The sequence below is a fragment of the Phocoena phocoena genome, chromosome 2 (genome assembly GCF_963924675.1).
Source record: "Phocoena phocoena chromosome 2, mPhoPho1.1, whole genome shotgun sequence".
NCBI classification, from domain to species: domain Eukaryota; kingdom Metazoa; phylum Chordata; class Mammalia; order Artiodactyla; family Phocoenidae; genus Phocoena; species Phocoena phocoena.
Genome location: NC_089220.1, coordinates 141,393,303 through 141,415,139, shown reverse-complemented (window position 1 = coordinate 141,415,139; position 21,837 = coordinate 141,393,303). Strand labels below are relative to the sequence as shown.

General features: G+C 42.0%; 1 protein-coding gene across 1 annotated transcript in view; it reads left to right on the top strand.

Annotated features, from left to right (window-relative positions):
* The window catches only part of BNC1 (basonuclin zinc finger protein 1), a 29,886-nt gene that overhangs the window by 5,949 nt on the left and 2,100 nt on the right, over window positions 1-21,837 (top strand). Inside the window, exons 2-4 of the mRNA XM_065872379.1 lie at window positions 13,776-13,875; window positions 14,939-15,174; window positions 17,177-19,023. Coding sequence (XP_065728451.1) covers window positions 13,776-13,875; window positions 14,939-15,174; window positions 17,177-19,023 — 2,183 coding nt within the window. The remainder of the gene's footprint in view (window positions 1-13,775; window positions 13,876-14,938; window positions 15,175-17,176; window positions 19,024-21,837) is intronic.

Below are 21,837 nucleotides of genomic sequence, written 5' to 3'. Positions count from 1 at the left end.
TCTCCATAGTGGCTGTATCAATTTGCATTCCCACGAACAGTGCAAGTGGGTTCCCTTTTCTCCACACCCTCTCCAGCATTTGTTGTTTGTAGATTTTCTGATGATGCCCATTCTAACTGGTGTGAGGTGATACCTCATTGTAGTTTTGATTTGCATTTCTCTAATAATTAGTGATGTTGAGCAGCTTTTCATGTGCTTCTTGGCCATCTGTATGTCTTCTTTGGAGAAATGTCTATTTAGGTCTTCTGCCCATTTTTTGATTGGGTTGTTTGTTTTTTTAATATTGAGCTACATGAGCTGTTTATGTATTATGGAGGTTAATCCTTTGTCCACTGATTCGTTTGCAAATATTTTCTTCCATTCTGAGGGTTGTCTTTTCATCTTGTTTATGGTTTCCTTTGCTGTGCAAAAGCTTTTAAGTTTCATTAGGCCCCATTTGTTTATTTTGGTTTTTATTTCCATTACTCTAGGAGGTGGATCAAAAAAGATCTTGCTGTGATTTATGTCAATTGTGTTCTTCCTATGTTTTCCTCTAAGAGTTTTATAGTGTCCAGTCTTACATTTAGATCTCTAATCCATTTTGAGCTTATTTTTGTGTATGGTGTTAGGGAGTGTTCTAATTTCATTCTTTTACATGTAGCTGTCCAGTTTTCCCAGCACCACTTATTGAAGAGACTGTCTTTTCTCCATTGTATATCCTTGCCTCCTTTGTCATAGATTAGTTGACCGTAGGTGCGTGGGTTTATCTCTGGGCTTTCTATCTTGTTCCATTGATCTATGTTTCTGTTTTTGTGCCAGTACTATATTGTCTCGATTACTGTAGCTTTATAGTATAATCTGAAGTCAGGGAGTCTGATTCCTCCGGCTCCATTTTTTTCCCTCAAGACTGCTTTGGCTATTCAGGGACTTTTGTGTCTCCATACACATTTTAAGATTTTTTGTTCTAGTTCTGTAAAAAATGCCATTGGTAATTTGTTAGGGATTGCATTGAATCTGTAGATTGCTTTGGGTAGTATAGTCGTTTTCACAATATTGATTCTTCCAATCCAAGAGCATGTTATATCTCTCCATCTGTTTTTGTGTCATCTTTGATTTCTTTCATCAGTGTCTTATGGTTTTCTGAGTACAGGTCTTTTACCTCCTTAGGTAGGTTTGTTCCTAGGTATTTTATTCTTTTTGTTGCAATGGTGAATCGGACTGTTTCCTTAATTTCTCTTTCTGATCTTTCATTGTTAGTGTATAAGAACGCAAGAGATTTCTGTGCATTAATTTTGTATCCTGCAACTTTACCCAATTCATTGATTAGCTCTAGTAGTCTCCTGGTGGCATCTTTAGGATTCTCTATGTATAGTATCATGTCAGCTGCAGACAGTGACAGTTTTACTTCTTCTTTTCCAATTTGTATTCCTTGTATTTATTTTTCTTCTCTGATTACCATGGCTAGGGCTTCCATGCTAGGGCAAGAGTGGACATCCTTGTCTTGTTCCTGATCTTAGAGAAAATGCTTTCAGTTTTCCACCATTGAGAATGATGTTTGCTGTGGGTTGGGTGTATATGGCCTTTATTATGTTGAGGTAGGTTCCCTCTCTGCACACTTTCTGGAGACTTTTTATCATAAATGGGTGTTGAATTTTGTCAGAAGCTTTTTCTGCATCGATTGAGATGATCATATGGTTTTTATTCTTCACTTTGTTAATATGGTGTATCACATTGATTGATTTGTGTATATTGAAGAATCCTTGCATCCCTGGGATAAATCCCACTTGGTCATGGTGTATGATCCTTTTAATATGTTGTTGGATTCTGTTTGCTAGTATTTTGTTGAGGATTTTTGCATCTATATTAATCAGTGATATTGGTCTGTAATTTTCTTTTTTTGTAGTATCTTTGTGTAGTTTTGGTATCAGGGTGATGGTGGCCTCATAGAATGAGTTTGGGAGTGTTCCTTCCTCTGCAATTTTTGGGAAGAGTTTGAGAAGGATGGGTGTTAGCTCTTCTCTAAATGTTTGATAGAATTCACCTGTGAAGCCTGGACTTTTGTTTGTTGGAAGATTTTTAATCACAGTTTCAATTTCATTACTTGTGATTGGTCTGTTCATATTTTCTGTTTCTTCCTGGTTCAGTCTTGGAAGGTTATACCTTTCTAAGAATTTGTCTGTTTCTTCCGGGTTGTGCATTTTATTGGCATAGAGTTGCTTGTAGTAGTCTCTTAGGATGCTTTGTATTTCTGCGGTATCTGTTGTAACTTCTCCTTTTTCATTTCTAATTTTATTGATTTGAGTCCTCTCCCTCTTTTTCTTGATGAGTCTGGCTAATGGTTTATCAATTTTGTTTATCTTCTCAAAGAACCAGCTCTTAGTTTTATTGATCCTTGCTATTGTTTTCTTTGTTTATATTTCATTTATTTCTGTTCTCATCTTTATGATTTATTTCTTTCCACTAACTTTGGGTTTTGTTTCTTCTTTCTCTAGTTTCTTTAGGTGTAAGCTTAGATTGTTTATTTGAGATTTTTCTTGTTTCTTGAAGTAGGCTTGTATAGCTATAAACTTCCCTCTTAGAACCGTTTTTGCTGCATCGCATAGGTTTTGGATCATTGTATTTTCATTGTCCTTTGTCTCTAGGTATTTTTTGATTTCCTCTTTGATTTCTTCAGTGACCTTTTGGTTATTTAGTAACGTATTGTTTAACTTCCATGTGTTTTGTGTTTTTTACGTTTTTTTCCCTGTAATTGATTTCTAATCTCATAGTGTTGTGGTCAGAAATGATGCTTGATATGATGTCAATTTTCTTAAATTTACTGAGGCTTGATTTGTGACCCAAGATGTGATCTATCCTGGAGAATGTTCCATGCATACTTGAGAAGAAAGCGTAATCTGCTGCTTTTGGATGGAATGTCCTATAAATATCAATTAAATCTATCTGGTCTATTGTGTCATTTAAAGCTTGTATTTCCTTATTAATTTTCATTTTGGATGATCTGTCCATTGGTGTAAGTGAGGTGTTAACGTCCCCCACTATTACTGTGTTGCTGTCGATTTCCTCTTTTAGAGCTGTTAGCAGTTGCCTTATGTATTGAGGTGCTCCTATGTTGGATGCATATATATTTCTAATTGTTATATATTCTTCTTGGATTGATCCCTTGATCATTATGTAGTCTTCTTTGTCTCTTGTAACATTCTTTATTTTAAAGTCTGTTTTATCTGATATGAGTATTGCTACTCCAGCTTTCTTTTGATTTCCATTTGCATGGAATATCTTTTTCCTTCCCCTCACTTTCAGTCTGTATGTGTCCCTAGGTCTGAAGTAGGTCTCTTGTAGCATATATATGGGTCTTGTTTTTGTATCCATTCAGCAAGGGCAGGCAGATTCTTAACCACTGCGCCACCAGGGAAGTCCTTGTTCAGCAATTCTTGGCGAATCAAGGTGTCTGACTTTTTTTCCCCAATGAAGCCATGTGCTCCCCTAGAGCGGACACTGGGAGTTCCTCATCTTCGTGTCTCCCTGAGGCTCCCCACTGTTACTTGTACATGGTAGATGCTTTAAAAAAAAACAACGACCCCCACAAAAAAACAATTTGTTACGTCTTCCCTGGTGGCGCAGTGGTTGAGAGTCCGCCTGCCGATGCAGGGGACACGGGTTCGTGCCCTGGTGCGGGAAGATCCCACATGCCGCGGAGTGGCTGGGCCCGTGAGCCATGGCTGCTGAGCCTGCGCGTCCAGAGCATGTGCTCCGCAGCGGGAGAGGCCACAACAGTGAGAGGCCTGTGAACCGCAAAAAAAAAAAAAAAAATTGGTTTCATTTTGTCAAACTACTAATGGAAGGTGAAGGCATGATGAACATCTGGTCCATGTGTAATTCTCCAGGTGGACATCAGTCCAGTGCTGCCAGCAGCAGATAAGCTACCTCACACAAAAGGACCTCATGGGTTTTCTTCTCCCTTCATCCCAGTTGTCCTGGGACACCTGGAAAATGATGTTACTATTTTCAGAATCCTAGTTGTACCTCTGTGGTTTTGCATATGTTAGAAAAACAATGAAAAACTTAATGAAAAGTGTAAGAAGTTAGAGCAAAATGAGAGGAGGGAAGGTAGGGAGCACAAAACAAGAAAAAAAGCCAGTTCTGGTAAGAGAAGTTAGAAGTATAAAATGTGTGTTAAGAGGCAGAGTAGCTCCAAAGAGCAATGGGATAGAGACCTCCCATCCTTGAATCAAGCATTTTCCCAAACCAGGAAGTCTAACTCTGCAGCCACAGAGAGAATGGGAATACAATTTCACTGGAGATGAAAAGAAAGTAAGTTCTGTCCCCACAAGCTAAGGGTGGTCCAGCCGCTTTAGAAGATGTTTTTTATTATATAGATGGGCAGTTTTTGATATGCACTGTAGATTTCCAGGACTCAAACATATGAAAAGCCATTGTCTATATTCAACATTTAAAAATACAACTTGGAAAAACCCGCATCATTTTTATTCTAAAGCTTGGTGACTTTTAAAAAGTGATTTGTGATTTAGCTGACTGGGTCCCTTGATTTCAAATTGGGAAATTATGATTCTCAGAACTGAGAATCTGACACAGCCTTAGAATCTCATATTTAAGAGAGGACCATAGACTCTAAACTTGGCCTCAGTGATCTTTACTAGTTAGCAGTTTTTCACATGATTTTTATGTGTCACTCTCCACAGTCGGTAGGAAGGTCAATGTGTAAATTAGGAACAGCATTTGGCTGCTAGTAAAAGAGCTCCTTAATAATGGTTGCCATCCTTTCTGCTCAGCCATCCTTAGGGCGTGACTTTGAGGTTGACCTCAAGTTTGCATCCATGAGGTCCAGCCATCATGTTCTTGTTCCAAGAAGGAGGAAGGAGGAAAGGCAAAGAATTCCCCCAGCTGAGTCAGGTCTCATTTATTTTTATTTTTTTTAACATCTTTATTGGAGTATAATTTCTTTACAAATAGTATGTTAGTTTCTGCTTTATAACAAAGTGAATCAGTTATACATATACATATATCCCCATATCTCCTCCCTCTTGCGTCTCCCTCCCACCCCTCTAGGTGGTCACAAAGCACCGAGCTGATCTCCCTGTGCTATGCGGCCGCTTCCCACTAGCTATCTCTTTTACACTTGGTAGTGTGTATATGTCCATGCCACTCTCTCACTTCGTCCCAGCTCACCCTTCCCCCTCCCCATGTCCTCAAGTCCATTCTCTACGTCTGCGTCTTTATTCCTGTCCTGACCCTAGGTTCTTCATAACCTTTTTTTTTTTTTAGATTCCATGTATATGTGTTAGCTTACGGTATTTGTTTTTCTCTTTCTGACTTACTTCAGTCTGTATGAGAGACTCCATGTCCATCCACCTCACTACAAATAACTCAATTTCGTTTCTTTTTATGGCTGAGTAATATTCCATTGTATATATGTGCCACATCTTCTTTATCCATTCATTTGTCGATGGACACTTAGGTTGCTTCCGTGTCCTGGCTATTGTAAATAGAGCTGCAATGAACATTGTGGTACATGACTGTTTTTGAATTATGGTTTTCTCAGAGTATATGCCCAGTAGTGGGATTGGTGGGTCATATGGTAGTTCTATTTTTAGTTTTTTGAGGAACCTCCATACTGTTCTCCATAGTGTCAGCTCCCATTTGTAAGGAGCTTTCTGTAAAGCTCCACCCAGCCACTTCTGCTTGCACACATTGGTCAATCCTTAGTCACCTGGCCACCAAAGGAAACGTGGAAATTAAGGTTCCTTTACTAAGGCAGATCAGGCAAAGGATATTGGATGGGTGTTTGTGATTAGTAAGCATGGTGCGGCTTTCTCATTGTTTCATTCATTATTCTCTTAATACCAGTGGAAAGCTTACCAAGTATCAGGCCCAGTGCTAGCCACTAGGTATTGGTTTGGAGTTTCACTTTTGTTGCCTCTTTAGGGAATGATTCATTATAGAACAAGTTTTTGGAGGCCTTTATCATAGGTATTTTTGGTAGCTCTGTCTGTGCAGAGTCAGATCACTAGAGCCCAGAGGATCTAAGATCTTGCTTGTTGTAGACCTGGTAGCAACAACAGTTTCACTGTGGTAATTGGTCTTTTCAACTCTCCATCTGTATATCCTCATTAATATGACTAATAGGCCTCTGAGATAGGCAGGAACAGATATCCAGCCCATTTTATAGTCAAAGACTCCAAGGCATGGAGCTGAAGGTTATATGGCTTAACAAAAAGTAAGACATAGACTGAGGACATAGATTGTACTACCTCTCAGTGAAAGATGCTCAGTGTGATGAGGGGGAAGGAGTTTAGGTTCCCCAGCTCTGCCTCCAGAGGTGTCATTTTAACAGGCAAATCATATTAGTTTCATACTTTTTTCAAAGGCTCACTGTTAGACTTAGGACAAAACCATACTCCTTGGCCTGCCCCACAAGATCCTATGCACAGTGGTCTCTGTCACCTTTCTGACCCTCATTTTCTACCATTAACCTTACTAACTCCACTCCAGCTACCCTGGCCCCCTTTCTGTTCCCTGAGCACTTTCAGCCTCTTTTATGCCTCAGAGCCTTTGCACTTGCTCTGCCCGAAACACTCCTTCAATCTCCAGTTCTTCACTGGCTCCTTGCCATGCCTTAGGACTTAGTTCAAGTGTCACCTCCTCAAAAGCCTTTGATGATGACCCTGTCTAAAAGGCACTTACCAATACTCCTGCTTCTCCATGCCACCCAGTAAAATTGCTAGCCGAGCTTTCTGCTTATTTCTTCAATAGCGCTTACCTTATTCTGAAAAGGTATTGTTTGTTTGTTTACTTGTTTATTCTGTCTCTCTCTTGTAGAATATAAGCTCCTTGAGGGAAGGGACCTCATCATTCTCATTCAACACTTTAGCCCCCAGAGTTTAGAATGCCTGGCTCATAAACACTCAGTAAATATTTATTCAGTGAATGGGGTTTCTTTACCATATGGAACTTTAATATCCTTATAGTTTCTGTCGAGATTAAATGAAACCATAGATATAAGTGCAGTTAGTACCAGGTACTGATAATTCAAGATATAATCTATGCTCAATATCCAGATTTGAGACCACCCTCAAGTAGCCTATAAGTTCCTAGCTTCCTCATCTATACAACGGGGTGGTGGTAAGAAATGAGATAACACATAGGTACTGCTTACTGCAGTGCCTCACACGTAATAAATAAGCAATCAGTATCATAAACTATGTAACCTTGGGCAAATTACAATCTTCCGTAAGTTCGTTTCCTGAGAATAATTCCCTCCTCACGGTGATGTAGTGAGGATTGAATGTGATCACCTATTACATACGAATGCCACCATGTGGAAGGGCAGACGCTGGAAGAATAGCTAGTCTCGCCTTTGGACTCAGAACTACCCAGTAGAATTTTGTGTGATGATGGAAGTGTTCTCCTCTCTGCTGTCCTGTACAATAGCCACTAGCCACATGTGGCTCCCAAGCACTTGAAATATGACTAAGTGACCAAAGAACTGAATTTTATTTTATTTTAATTAAGTAGCCACATGTGGCTAGTGGCTACTGTTGGACAAGGCAGACTAAGTATCTTAACCCTACAAAGTTGTCTGGCTGGTATGCAGTTCAGTCTTGTTCCTGAGCCAGATCGCAAATGACTTCCCTCAAAGGGGTCAATACCATGAATCTGGAAATCCCAAAAGTCCTCTATGATTTTTCTCCTCCCCACTTCCATCTGGTCCCCCAAGAGTATCCCCCTGAATTTATCTTCAGTGATATGAAAATGTTTGCATGTACTAGAGATGAAAACAGCTTTGAAGTGCACAGTTTTTACTCTCAAGCTCAATAATTCAAATCCCATCAAAGGCCTGCACTGTCTAGCAGTGGATGTCTGTGCATCTACCCCACTGTGTGCCTGCACTGGCCACTGCTAGGAGTTCAAGTCAGCATCTACTGACAAAAGGCCCATGGCAGCATCTCCCCAAGCTGAAGGTAGAGGGTATCTGGGAGAGGAAGTGGGACCCTCAAATCTACCTAAAATCTAGGTCATGACTTTCCATCCCCAAACTGAAAAAAACCAAATCATCCATCCTATACTGGGTGTATTAGTAATTTTGGGGTGAATGAATGAGCAAATGATAGTTACAAAAAGGCAAACCAGAATTTTGAATGTTGATTTGTAGCACATCAAAGTGATTAATAACAACTCGGAAATAGTCTGATTAAAATGAGTGCGTAAAAAGCAATAATCATGTCTTGATGAGTTCGGAATGTTGTAAACATCTATCTGTCTTATGTTTCTGAAGAATGGAACAAGTATCAGGATTCTGAAAGAAAGGATGTAAGTTTTAAGAGTTTTCCATTATTGATTTACATGAGTACTTTTTGTCCTGTAATTAGAATTTTTGATTTGATTTCATCTTAGAAGTTTTAATTTGTAGATAATGGTGCTATAATTTTACTACATCGTGGGATTCTGAGATGGGTGGAAAAAACCCAAGGGCTTTAATATTGGAAGTTTTCTTAGACACTGTAATTAGCATTTTTAGTTCATAAATAATTCTTCTGAGATTTATTTCCATAGATGTTTAATGAGCTTTATTAAAGCCTTATTCAAACAGGTTCATATAGAACCACATGAATGTTTCTTATAAAGCAGCATTCATACATTGGAATTACAGATAAAACTGCTTAAAATTCAGTCCCCAAACTAGAAGCTGCTATAACTGTGAATAGTCAGGTTAGATCAGGGAGTGTCAACTGGGGGCAGTTTTGCCCCTAGGGGCATTTGACAATGTCTGGAAACATTTTGGTTTTCACAACTGGGGAAGGGAGGTGTTACTGTGGCACCTGGTGGGTAGAAACCAGGGATGCTGCTCGACATCCTACAATGCACAGGACAGCGCCCACCACAAATAATTATCCAGCTCAAAATGTCTATAATGCTGACGTTGAGAAACCCTGAGTTGGTGTCAAGAGATGCAGAAAAAAATGAGTTTCAACCTTAGGCTATGAAATGTGCTTGGAATTGTTCCCTCTGTAGTTTCACTGTGCTGGGCCTGAGATAGTGTCACTCAGAGTTTCCTGGGGGCTTCCCATGAGTCAGCCTTCTGAGCAGACTCTTTAGGGAGTGAAGGAAGTATGTGCTCAAGGACATCTTTCTCTAATTCAGGCAGGTCCTATTTTCCAAGTAAATAAAATGTGAATTCACTTTATATAGTTCCAATACCTTGTTTTTAAAGAATGAATAGCATCTTGAGGGACATAATCCAAAATAAGAACTTTTCTTCTTTTAAAAATTTCCATTAAAACAGTCATATTTGTAGAATGTAGGTGGTGAAATATTTCAGAGGTTTAGTACTAAGTGTGCCGGTAGCTATTGAGAGTATAGATGATTGGTTTGCCTGTGAGCTGACATTCAGGGAGTCGCAGGGAAGTTTAGAAGCTGGACAACATAAGAATGCTGCAAACTGAGGTAATGACACTCTTAAATTTTGACAGTGTGTAGCAGAAACTAAACCATTACTCATTTTTATCCTTTAACTTCCAGTCAAGATAACTATATAATTATGTGTGCAGGTATATAGATGTGTGTGTTTGTATATTTATCAATAATACATTTGTATATGTGTACACAAGTAGAAACTCTATAACCAAAAAGTAAAATAATTTCTGTCATTAGAGCAATATTTCTTGATCTTATTTTTCATTATTCACCCCCCCACACTCATCTAAGGAGACTTTAGAAATTTTTTTCTAATTGTGCCTACCACAATGAAATTTTAGTTTCACACCATATACTATATATCTGTTTATGTATGTATATGTGTGCTCTATACATAAAAAGAATGGAATAGCTTTCACCCTTTGGGGATGGTATACCCCAGATGAGAATGTATGCATTATTAGAGTGAGAGACTGTTCTGACCATCTGGAGTTCTTTATGTTATATTCTATGACTTTACAAAGAGCAAAACCCTTTTACCCGTATTTCCTGTTTTTTGATAGCCTGTTGAAGGGATTAGGTAACACTGTTGCTGTCTGCTGTACACCTCAGTTATAAACAGCCCTATTCCTTCACCTGAAAATCTCTGTCTAGTTGTTCTGTTCAGGCCCATTGTAATCCAAAAGAAATTGTAGATAACGGTCAAATCATGTAAAGTTTAACTTGTATTTAAGGTAGGTCACTGGTTTTTTAAAAGACTTTATTTTTTTAGAATACTTTTAGATCCATAGAAAAATTGAAAGGAAAGTACAAGGATTTCCCATATATCCCCTACCTCCACGTAGGCATAGCCTCCCCTATTTTCAACATCCCTCACCGGAGGGTACATTTGTTACAATTGATGAACCAACATTTGACACATCATAATCACCCAAAATCCATGGTTTAACCTTAGAGTTCACTCTTGGTGTTGTACACCCTATGGGTTTGGAAAAATGTACAATGACAAGTATCTATCATTATAGTATCATACAGAGTATTTTCACTGCCCTAAAAATCCTCTGTGTTCTTCCTGTTCATTCCCCAACCCCTGCCAACCCCCTGGCAACCACTGGTCTTTTTACTGTCTCCATAGTTTTCCCTTTTCCAGAATGTTTTAAAGTTGGAATCATGCAGTATGTAGCCTTTTCAGATTGGCTTCTTTCACTTAATAATATGCATTTACATTTCCTCCATGTCTTTTCATGGCTTTATAGCTCATGTCTTTTTTGTGCTGAATAATATTCTGTTGTTTGGGTGTACCACAGTTCATCTATTTGCCAACTAAAGGACATCTTGTCTACTTCCAAGTCTTGGAAATTATGAATAAAGCTGCTATAAACATCCATGTGCAGGTTTTGTGTGGGCATAAGTTTTCAGCTTCTTTGGGTAAATACCAAAGAGTGCAGTTACTGGATTGTACGGTAAGAGTGTGCTTAGTTTTATAAAAAAACCACCAAACCGTCTTCCAAAGTAGCTTTATTACTATTTTGCGTTCTCATCAGCAATGAATGAGATTTCTGTTGCTCCACATCCTCACAATCATTTGATGCTGTCAGTGTTCTGGATTTTGGCCATTCTAATAGGAGTATAGTGGACTGATTTTTTAAAATAATATTTTTATCAAAATATAATTCAATAAAATTCACCCTTATAAAGTATACAACTGAGTGGTTTCACTGTATTCATTGAGTTGTGCAACCATCACTACTGCCTGATTTTAGAACATTTTCATCACCTCAGAAAGAAACTCTGGGGCTCCCCTGGTGGCGCAGTGGTTGAGAGTCCGCCTGCTGATGCAGGGGACACAGGTTCGTGCCCCGGTCCGGGAGGATCCCACATGCCGCGGAGCGGCTGGGCCCGTGAGCCATGGCCGCTGAGCCTGCGCGTCCGGAGCTTGTGCTCCTCAACGGGAGAGGCCACAACAGTGAGAGGCCCGCGTACTGCAAAAAAAAAAAAAAAGAAAAGAAAAGAAACTCTGGTCAAAATTTAAACTATCTGTGTTTCAAAGGGTACTGTGAAGAAAGTGAAAGGATAAGCCAAGGATTGGAGAAAATATTTGCAAATCGTATATCTGGTAAGGGACTTTTACCTAGAGTATATAAAGAACTCTTATGACTCAATGCTAAAAAGACACCCCAATTTAAAAATGGGCAAAAGATCTGTACAGACATACAGATGGCCATCAAGCACATGAAAAGATGCTGAACACCATTAGCCGTCAGGGAAATGCAAATCAAAACCACAATGAGATACCACTTATGCCTGGTAGGATAACTACAGTAGAAAAGGCAAACAGTAACTAGTGTTGGTGGGGATGTGGAGAAATCAGAGCCCTCATAGACTGCTGGTAGGAATATAAACTTTAAAAAACAGTTTGGGATTTTTCTCAAAAAGTTAAACATAGAGTTACTATATGATCCAGCAGTTCTACTCCTAGGAGTATATCCCACGCACTGCAACGAAGAGTAGCCCCCGCTGGCCGCAACTAGAGAAAGCCCACCCACAGACACAAAGACCCAACGCGGCCAAAAATTAATTAATTAATTATTTTTAAAAGATGAAAACAAAAAAGATAACCCTTTACCCCCACTACCACCCATTAGCAGTCACTCCTCATCCCTACCTGCTCCCCACGACCCCGGTAACCACTAGTCTGCTTTGTGCCTCTCTGGATTGGCCTGTTCTTGACAGTTCACATAAATGGAATCATTCCACCTGTGAGTTTTTGTACTTGGCTTCTTTCATTAGCATAATATTTTCAGAGTTCACCCATGTTTTAGCAGGTATCAGTACTTCATTCTTATTGCCTAGTGATATCCCATTGTATGGACATACCACATTTTGTTTATCCATTCATCAGCTGATCAATATTGAGGTTGTTTCCACTTCGGGGCTAATATAAATAATGCTGATTTTAAAGTTTGGGTACAAGTTTTGCGTGGATGTATGTCTTCAGTTCTCTTGAGCTTATACCTAGGAGTGGAATTGCTTGGTTGTATAGTAACTGTGTTTGTGAGGATCAGCCAGACTGTTTTCCAAAGTGGCTGCACCATTTTACAATCCCACCAGCAACTGATTTTTGAGTGAGGACTAGTTATATACTCCTTAAAGTGTCCTAGGCCAGATTCTCCTCTTCCCTGTCCCCACCCAAGGCCACATAGTCCCTTAATTGTCACATGGAGGGTTTAAACCCATAGTCATAGGGCTCTTTCATCCCCTCCAAACACAGAGACACTCCCCAGTGTCAAAGCTCTCTTGAATCATACAGATTCCACACAGCAGTGCTTCCCAGGAATCTCACTGACAGAGCTCCTGTGAGAACTTTTTCTCTTTAATAATAGATTACGTTCCTCAGACCTCTATCCCCTTTTGAGAAATTCATCTTAAAAATGCACGTGAAGTGGCCTTCCCTGGTGGCGCAGTGGTTGAGAGTCCACCTGCTGATGCTGGGGACACGGGTTCGTGCCCCGGTCCGGGAGGATCCCACATGCCGCGGAGCGGCTGGGCCCGTGAGCCATGGCTACTGAGCCTGTGCGTCCGGAGCCTGTGCTCCGCAACGGGAGAGGCCACAACAGTGAGAGGCCCGCGTACCGCAAAAAAAAAAAAAATACACACGAAGCTTTGTTCTTAATACTAGAACTTTGTTGTCACGTACATCTCCAGTTTCAATTTCAGTTGTGTGTTTGCACACTCCACACCCCCACACCACACCTGACATTTCGACTGCACCTGGGCGTCGACGCAGGGCTTGTCCAGCCTGTGTGCGTCTGTCGGTCACACAGTCCAGTGAGCGGGGTCAGGGAATCATCGTCAGTGTGGTCAGCCATTGCATGTCCTCAAATCTATCTTGATATTCAGCCTCTGCCTCATTTTGGGGGGTAACGAATTACACATGTGTGTTACTCTCAGTTCTGATTGCTCTCCTATTTACTTGTGTCAGGGTAGCCCTTGTATACCTTTCAGGGTTGCTGTTCTGGTCAACTTAGAGATTCAGTGAGAATGTGACTCTTCTTCACCCTTTCTGTGTCCTTAATAACAAGCAAGATGTTTCCTTCCCACCTGTAATCCTTTCTTATAAAGAGTTCTGGGATTTTAGCCCATTCTCGCATGCAGAATATCTTTGTAGCATGTTCACCGTCTCCAGGTCTGGGGCCAGCTTCCCCGCTTTCCAGGATACACTATACAGGTCTGGGCCTGGCACAGAGTGGGCACACATCACTCAAAGAACGTTGCTCAGTGGAGGAGTGTGTTTTGTTATGTAAATGTGATGTGTGTTCCACACCTCACTAACATGCCAGGTATCCCTGTGTTCTCTTCTGCAGGCCATCGGCTGTACTCTGAACTGTAGTTGCCAAAGCTTCAAACCAGGGAAAATAAACCACCGTCAGTGTGAGCAGTGCAGACATGGATGGGTGGCCCACGGTAACATTATTTTGCCCCCTCTCTTGGCCTTTAGTGTACCCTTTAAATAACTTACAGTTATTCAGGAACAGATTTAATATCTAAGAATGACAGCTAACATTTGTAAGTTACTGCTATGTGCCAGGTAACAGCCTAAGAGCTTTATATATGTTATCTCTTTGAATCTTAACAACTCTATATGATAAGTGTTTATCAACCCCCTTCTAAAGATGTAGAAAATGGTGCTTCAGGGCTGTCATTCTGCAACAATAGAAATGTTCTGTGCTGCCTAATATAGTAAGTAGCCTCTAACGCAGCGTTGCTAGATGGAAAAACAATGCTCAGTTGAATCTGAATTTCAGTTAAACTATACATAATTTTTTAGCCTAAGTATATCCCAATGAATATTTTTGGTTTAAGTGTATACCACTTATTCATTTTTTATCTGAAATGTATATTCAAGTTTAATTTTTATTTGTTTATTTGCTATACCTGACAGCCCTACACTAGCCACATGTGGCTGCAAGCACTTGAAATGTGACTAGCGCAACTGGTGAACTGAATTTTTAGTTTTATTTAATGTTAATTAATTTAAATCTAAATTTGAATAGCCATATGTGACTGATGACTGTTGCATTGGACAGCATGGAGTTCAGTGGCTTAACTTGCCCAGCCCAACAACTAGATAGTGGCAGACCAGGGCTCAAACCCAGATCTGTTGGATTTCCAAGTCCAGGTTCTTCCCCAGACCCCATGCTTCCTGGTTTTCCATCCTCTTGATTATGCACCTGCCGCCTTCATTTTTACCTGTTTTCCGTGCACGGTCCCTACTTGCGGCTGTTTTACTCCTTAGGTATGCCACAGGAAAGGGAGAAAAGAAGCCTCTCAGGCTAGTCTATTTTATTTTAGAAGTTCCTGAGAATAACTTGGAGCCAGATAGCTATTAAGATTATTAATTGTTTGCATATTTGTGGTTTTTCTACTGGAACAAATAACTGAGAGTTAGCGCTAACCTACTTCTGTGCAGTGTTTCTCTTAAAAGTAGAATCTTGAAAAACGATATTTCTTCAATTCACTTTTTCAGCTCTAAGTAAGCTAAGGATTCCCCCCGTGTATCCAGCAAGCCAGGTGGAGATTGTTCAGTCCAACGTGGTGTTTGCTATCAGCAGCCTCATGCTGTATGGGACCCAGGCCATCCCTGTTCGCCTGAAAATCCTACTGGACCGGCTCTTCAGTGTGTTGAAGCAAGATGAGGTTCTCCAGATCCTCCATGCCTTGGACTGGACCCTCCAGGATTACATCCGTGGATACGTGCTGCAGGTATGGGGACCATGGGCACTGTTCTCCTAGAATGTCTTCCGAAGCTCGTGTCCATGGAACTGATGTAACCCAGTTGCCTACAGTGAGTGCTACAGCCATTGGTAGTCATCCTTCCCTTTCATAGTTATTTCTAATGTCTTAAGCCCTACCTCATGTTCTGGGTGAAATCCAGTGCCTTTCCTCAAGGTATCTGTAAGACTTGAGGATGCGGGAGCATTACATATTCTCTGATTTAGGTTTCACTCAGCCAGCTCTTCCACAGTCAGCCATTTGCCCCATCCTTGGTGCTGCCTCCGTTTCTTTTATTATCCTCAACCTATTTACTGACACAAGACATCATGTTTCAGATTTTACTGAGAGTGTGGGGTTGAGGAAGGGAACTTACATTGCAGAACGGCACAGCAAACAGTTACAGTTTCATGCCACACCTTCCTGTTCTTTAAAGCCCTCTGCCATCCATCCTACTGCTAATTTTCCTACCCAGGCTCCATCACCTTGTGATATTTCTGTGTGCATGCTCTGGCTCATTCTCTCTCTGCCTCCCCAGTTCCTTTTGGCCTCCTCGCATTTTCTCTACGTCTCTCCATCATTCCATGCCTTTCGTCCCTTCTCTCATCTCTTTCCTTTGCAGAGTAGTTGTACCTCTTTTTCTGTACCATACTGTGGGGGGTAGGCCTTATGCTTCCTATCCAGAGAGGCTATCAAGGTGTTTCAACAGCAAAGAACATATTCCCTGGTGTGAATTCTGTCATTTCTCTGACATATGAAACAGCTACAGCATTTTCTTTCTTGTCACTACGCTAGAAAATGTCAGCTAACTTTGATAAAAATTTCAACGAAATGGGCGGATGAATGTTATTTCCAAGACTAACATACACTTCAGTCTAACTTAGCTGGGCCATAACCCTGAAACAAACACTAATAACAACCATTTATTGACTTAGACCCTCTTCCAGTAATCTCACAAGGTAGGTAGATTATCCCCATTTTCCAGTTGGAAAACCAGAGACTGAGTGCTTCTAAATCTTGCTGAAGTCACTCAGCTTGTATGCAGCAGACTGAGAATTTGAACCCACTTCTTTTGAACTCTGACAATGCCTCCAGTCTTCCTCTGGAAACATGTTTGCTCACCTCGAGTGCAGGACCCCCAGCAGGCTAGAAACCACCTTTTATGTAGAGCAGCATTATGATCTTACATTATGACATAGATCAATATTTAATGATCCTAATAATCTTGCTTTCTAGTGTTAGGATTAAAAATATGGAATCAATTACCTTGAACCTCTAGTGCATGAAAAATTTATGATGTTACATTCCTCATCATCTTCAGAACTCTTACATGCACTGTGAAAAATCTCAGTAGGCCATCAAATACATGTTCTGTGATAAAATATTTATTGTAGTTTTGGGAAAAGTTAGGCCTTGCTAGAGTTTGAAAGATCTCCAACACTCCAGTGTAATTACAGCTCTGCTTTGTGAACATAGGCAATAGATCAATACAGGTTCATTTGTTTTTCAATGTTAGTTGCTTGGGAAAGATTATTAAACTTGCAGCGAATAAATACTTGAACTATATCTAGGCCTGATTGCCTCATCTATACTCTTTAGATAAAGAAGTTACTATTGTTCAAATGATACATATTTTAATTTTAGTGGAGGAAAATTATGCCTGATGCAAGACAACCAATTCGTTTGAAATAAGATGGAAAATAATCACCAAACTTCCCTTAGGCTTGAGTGATATCATTTTATTTCTCTCTTCTGGACCACTGCTTACCTTTGTGCAGTTTATGTTCTGGACAGAGTTTCTGTCCTAGGACAGTGGGGTGAGCGAGGGCTGAACTCATCAAGCCTTGTGCTCACAGGGGTGTCTTTTTCTAATACGTACGAAAGTGCCCTGTGGTGCTGGTGGAGGCCCTGGCCACATACGTGGTTCCTTTCTTAGAGAAAAGGGTAAGGAATCGTAAATTAATTGCCCTTTTTAATTCTGGTTTGGGTTTAGGATGCATCAGGAAAGGTGTTGGATCACTGGAGCATCATGACCAGTGAGGAAGAGGTGGCCACCTTGCAGCAGTTCCTTCGTTTTGGAGAGACCAAGTCTATCGTTGAGCTCATGGTAATTCAAGAGAAGGAAGAGCAGTCCATCATCATCCCGCCCTCCACGGCGAACGTAGATATCAGGGCTTTCATCGAGAGCTGCAGCCACCGGAGTGGCAGCCTCCCCCCTCCTGTAGACAAAGGAAACCCCGGCAGTATACACCCCTTTGAGAACCTCATAAACAACATGACCTTCATGCTGCCCTTTCAGTTCTTCAACCCCGTGCCTCCCGCACTGATAGGGTCAGTGCCCGAACCATATGTGCTGGAGCAGGGTCAGGACCAAAGTCAGGACCCCAAACAGGAAATCCACGGACCCTTCCCCAACAGCAGCTTCTTAACTTCCAGTTCCACCCCATTTCAGGTTGAAAAAGAGCAGTGTCTAAACTGTCCAGGTCCTGTTACTAAAAAGGAAGACAGTGCCCATTTAAGTGACTCCAGCTCATACAACATCATCACAAAGCTCGAAAGGACACAGTTGTCCCCAGAGGGCAAAGTGAAGTCTGAGAGGAACAGCCTCGGCACAAAGAAGGGCCGGGTGTTCTGTACAGCGTGTGAGAAGACCTTCTACGACAAAGGCACCCTCAAGATCCACTACAATGCTGTCCACCTGAAGATCAAGCATAAGTGCACCATCGAAGGCTGTAACATGGTGTTCAGCTCCCTGAGGAGCCGGAACCGCCACAGCGCCAACCCCAACCCCCGGCTGCACATGCCAATGAACAGAAACAACAGGGACAAAGACCTGAGGAACAGCCTGAACCTGGCTGCCTCTGAGAGCTATAAGCGCCCCGGTTTCAGGGTGACTTCTCCAGACTGTCGACCTTTCCCTGGCTACACTGGTTCAGGGGAGGATTCCCGGAGCCAGCCAGCCTTCCCAAGCATCGGCCAAAACGGAGTGCTTTTTCCCAACCTGAAGACGGTCCAGCCGGTCCTTCCTTTCTACCGCAGTCCGGCCACCCCGGCTGAGCTAGCAAACACACCTGGGATGCTACCTTCCCTCCCTCTGCTGTCCTCTTCAATCCCGGAACAACTGGTTTCCAACGAAATGCCATTCGATGCCCTGCCCAAGAAGAAATCACGCAAGTCCAGTATGCCCATCAAAATAGAGAAGGAGGCTGTGGAGATAGTGGATGAGAAGAGGCACACGCTCAGCTCAGATGAAGACATGCCCCTGCAGGTGGTCAGTGAAGACGAGCTGGAGGCCTGCAGCCCCCGGTCAGACAGAGCCCCATTGGGAAGCTTAGGGAAGCCTGGTCCTGAAGGAGAGAGGCCCTGCCATCTCAAACCGGCGATCGAGTCCAGCGGAGCCCTCCGCCAAACCCCCGAGCAGGCCACATACAACTCGGAGAGGGAGACTGAGCAGAAGTCAGTGCTGACCGTGGTGCCACGGGAAGGGGAGGATGGTGGCCGTGAACCTCACCTCACCCCCGGGGTGGAGCCCTGTGTCCCTTTTCCTGACTACGTCAAACTGCAGCAGCGCCTGCTGGCTGGGGGCCTCCTCAGTGCTTTGTCCAGCCGGGGGATGGCTTTTCCTTGTTTTGAAGATTCCAAAGAGCTGGAGCACTCAGGTCAGCACACATTAGCGAGGCCGAAGGAGGAAAATCGCTTCCAGTGTGACATCTGCAAGAAGACTTTTAAAAACGCTTGCGGTGTGAAGATGCATCACAAGAACCTGCATGCCAAAGAAACACACACGTGCACGATGGAGGGCTGTAAGGCCACGTTCCCCTCCCGCAGGAGCAGAGACAGGTAAGACGTCTGGTGGCAATCATTTCTTCCAAGGCAGGGGTTCTTAAACTTTAGCATGCATCTGAGTCACCTGGAGGGTTGTTAAAACAGACTTCTGAGCCCTCCCCCTAGAATTTCTGCTTCACTTGGTCTGGGATGAGATGTGAGAGTTTGCATTGCTGAGTTCCCAGGGGACACTGATGCTATTCCAGGGACCACAGATTGAGAAACGGTGTTCTATAGCTCCAGATTCCTGGATTTTCAATTCCAGAATGTAAACTCATTTAGCCACAAAACCTGACCTGAAATGATGTGAGGCTATTTTAGTCTTTTTAAATCTCCCTTTGTGTGGATTTTTTTACTGTATATTCCGTACAGAAATGTTAATGGATTTATTATGGGGGCATTGCCATGACATGACAGTATATGCATCATTCTGCCTTTTTAAAGCCTGAGAAATTCTGGATTCAGAAACATCTGGCCCCAAGGGCTTGGGATAAGGCGTCATGAACTAGTTCACACAATAGAGGGGGAGGAAGCGGGGGAGCTTTTAAAGTTAGGATTGTAGCTCCCCAAAACTTGTCTGATTTTCATTTCACACTATGAAGTCCACAGAATGAAACGTTTTCTCCGATTTCTATTTAACCACTATTTTTGAAAGGAAGAATGACTGCCTGATTGAAGATTTTTGAAATACTAAGCTATCAAAGAGTAAAGGCAATTCACAGGTTATTTCAGTGTCTGTGATGTATGGTTCAAAGATGAGAAGTCTTTCAGTGCCGGGTTTTCATGACCCCACCACACAGAGTCAGACTGTTTGTACAGAGTGCCCGGGTATAGAGTATCTCTCATCGCTCTGGGGACACAGCACTGGCGTTACTATCTTACTTGTGCTTTTCTTAATGAACTTGAGTCGCATAACCACTCTTCAGGTCGCCTTCCTCCCCAGCCTGTAAAGGGAAGAGGAAGCTTACCAAAAGATGACCCTAGGAGGCTTTAAGGAGAGAACCAGCTCACTGATGAAATGTAGCATTGTGGATGCTAAATGGTTCACAGAATATCAAAATGTTACCTTCTCTCAAACAAGCTTGACTTCGAGCAGCTCAACACCACCATTGCCTCAGTCCAAGTTGTAGCACCTAATTTATTAAGAGGGTGAAAATGTATAGACTCCCACACACATTCCTGGACAGGGCTCCTAAGAACACACACATTGTCTTGAGCAGAGAGGGTACGGCAGGGGTGATATTAGTTAAAATTCCTGTTTCTGTTGCTGGATGTTGCACCAAACCACCAAGATACCCAAATTAGTGAGCCAGTGCCCCTCCTCCACCCTCCAAGAAGGGTGTTCGATCGTGAATAAGCTGTCGTTATAAAGAAGAGATAGTCATATCGGTCAGGTTATCCTTGATATTTATGATACTGTTCTGACCTACATTGTCTACTAAATTAGAAGACATATTGAATTTAAGATACTATTTATATTTATTTTTCATATATTTAACATTTTCTTATTTTGGAACCTATTTGTGATGCAAACCTCCTGCCCCACCACAGGAAAACATCTTTCGTTCTAAATGTAAACCACTAATTCTAGTAGTCTAGAACTTGGACTGCATTTTCCCTAGAATCTGTGATTAAAATGATACTATTTTAAACAGGACGTTGTGAGCAGTCCCGGGCCCACCACCATTTTTCTGAGTCAGAGATGAGAATTGCATGGCTGTAATGATAACTGATGTCCTCTCTTCAAGCCACTGCTACTGCCAACAGCAGTTCCTAGGACCCATCACAAAGGGACGAGGACAGCACTGTGGATACTTATCCAACAAATAGTTAATAACCTTCTGTGTTAGGTGCTCTAGACACAGTCCCTGCCCACGAAGGCCAGTGGGGAAGACAGAGCAGTAAGCAGGTGATTACAGCTGAAGGTGGTGGCTGCTAGAAGCGGGGGTGTTCTGTTACGGGCACATGGGAGGGCGCCTAACCAAACTCTCTGAGAAGTTAGGGATGGTTTCCCAGAGGAGTTCTGTCTAATCCAGCAGCTTGCAGAAGTTTTGGTCTCACAGCCCCTTTACAAATTCTTAAAACCTCAAGACCCTCAAGAACTTTTGTCTATTTGGGTTTATATCTATCAATATTTACTGTATTAGAAATTAAAATTGAAAAAATACGTATCACATCACTTAAAAAACCTATTATGCGTTACCATTACATTTTTATGAAAAATAACTACATTTTCTGGATCAAAAACTTAGTGAGAAGTGGCTTTGTTTTACATTTTGCAAACATCTTTAATGTCTGGTCTGGTAGAAGACGACTGGGTTCTCATACCAGCTTCTGCATTCAATCTGTTGCAATATCACAGGTCACGTAGCCTCTGGAAAACTCCACTCTACACTAGTGACAGAATGAGCCTGAAAAGGGAAAACAATGTCTTAGTATCATCATGAAAGGAGTCTGACTTGAGGGACATCCTGAAAGGATCTCAGGGACCACTAGGGGTACCCAGACTGCAATTTGAAAACCACTGGTCTCAGCTAATCTAAATAGTCACAAACGGGAGGGAAGAGTTGGAGGGGGGAGGTGTAGAGGTTGAAGGGAAGAAATGCAGACCTGGGCAGTAGGCACAGCATTAGTCCTGGAAACAGAAAGCCTGGCACGTGGTCCACAGGGTTTTTGAAGCTGTGGTACTCACTGGTCTCAGGGGACGTGGCACCTTGGGAAGTGCATCTAACCCTCTGAGGATGGTTAAGGAGGAGAGAGGGCTTCCCACATGTTAGCTCTTGGTGTTCATGGGATCCTCAGGAGTTGAGCAAAGGGCCCAGAGGTTTG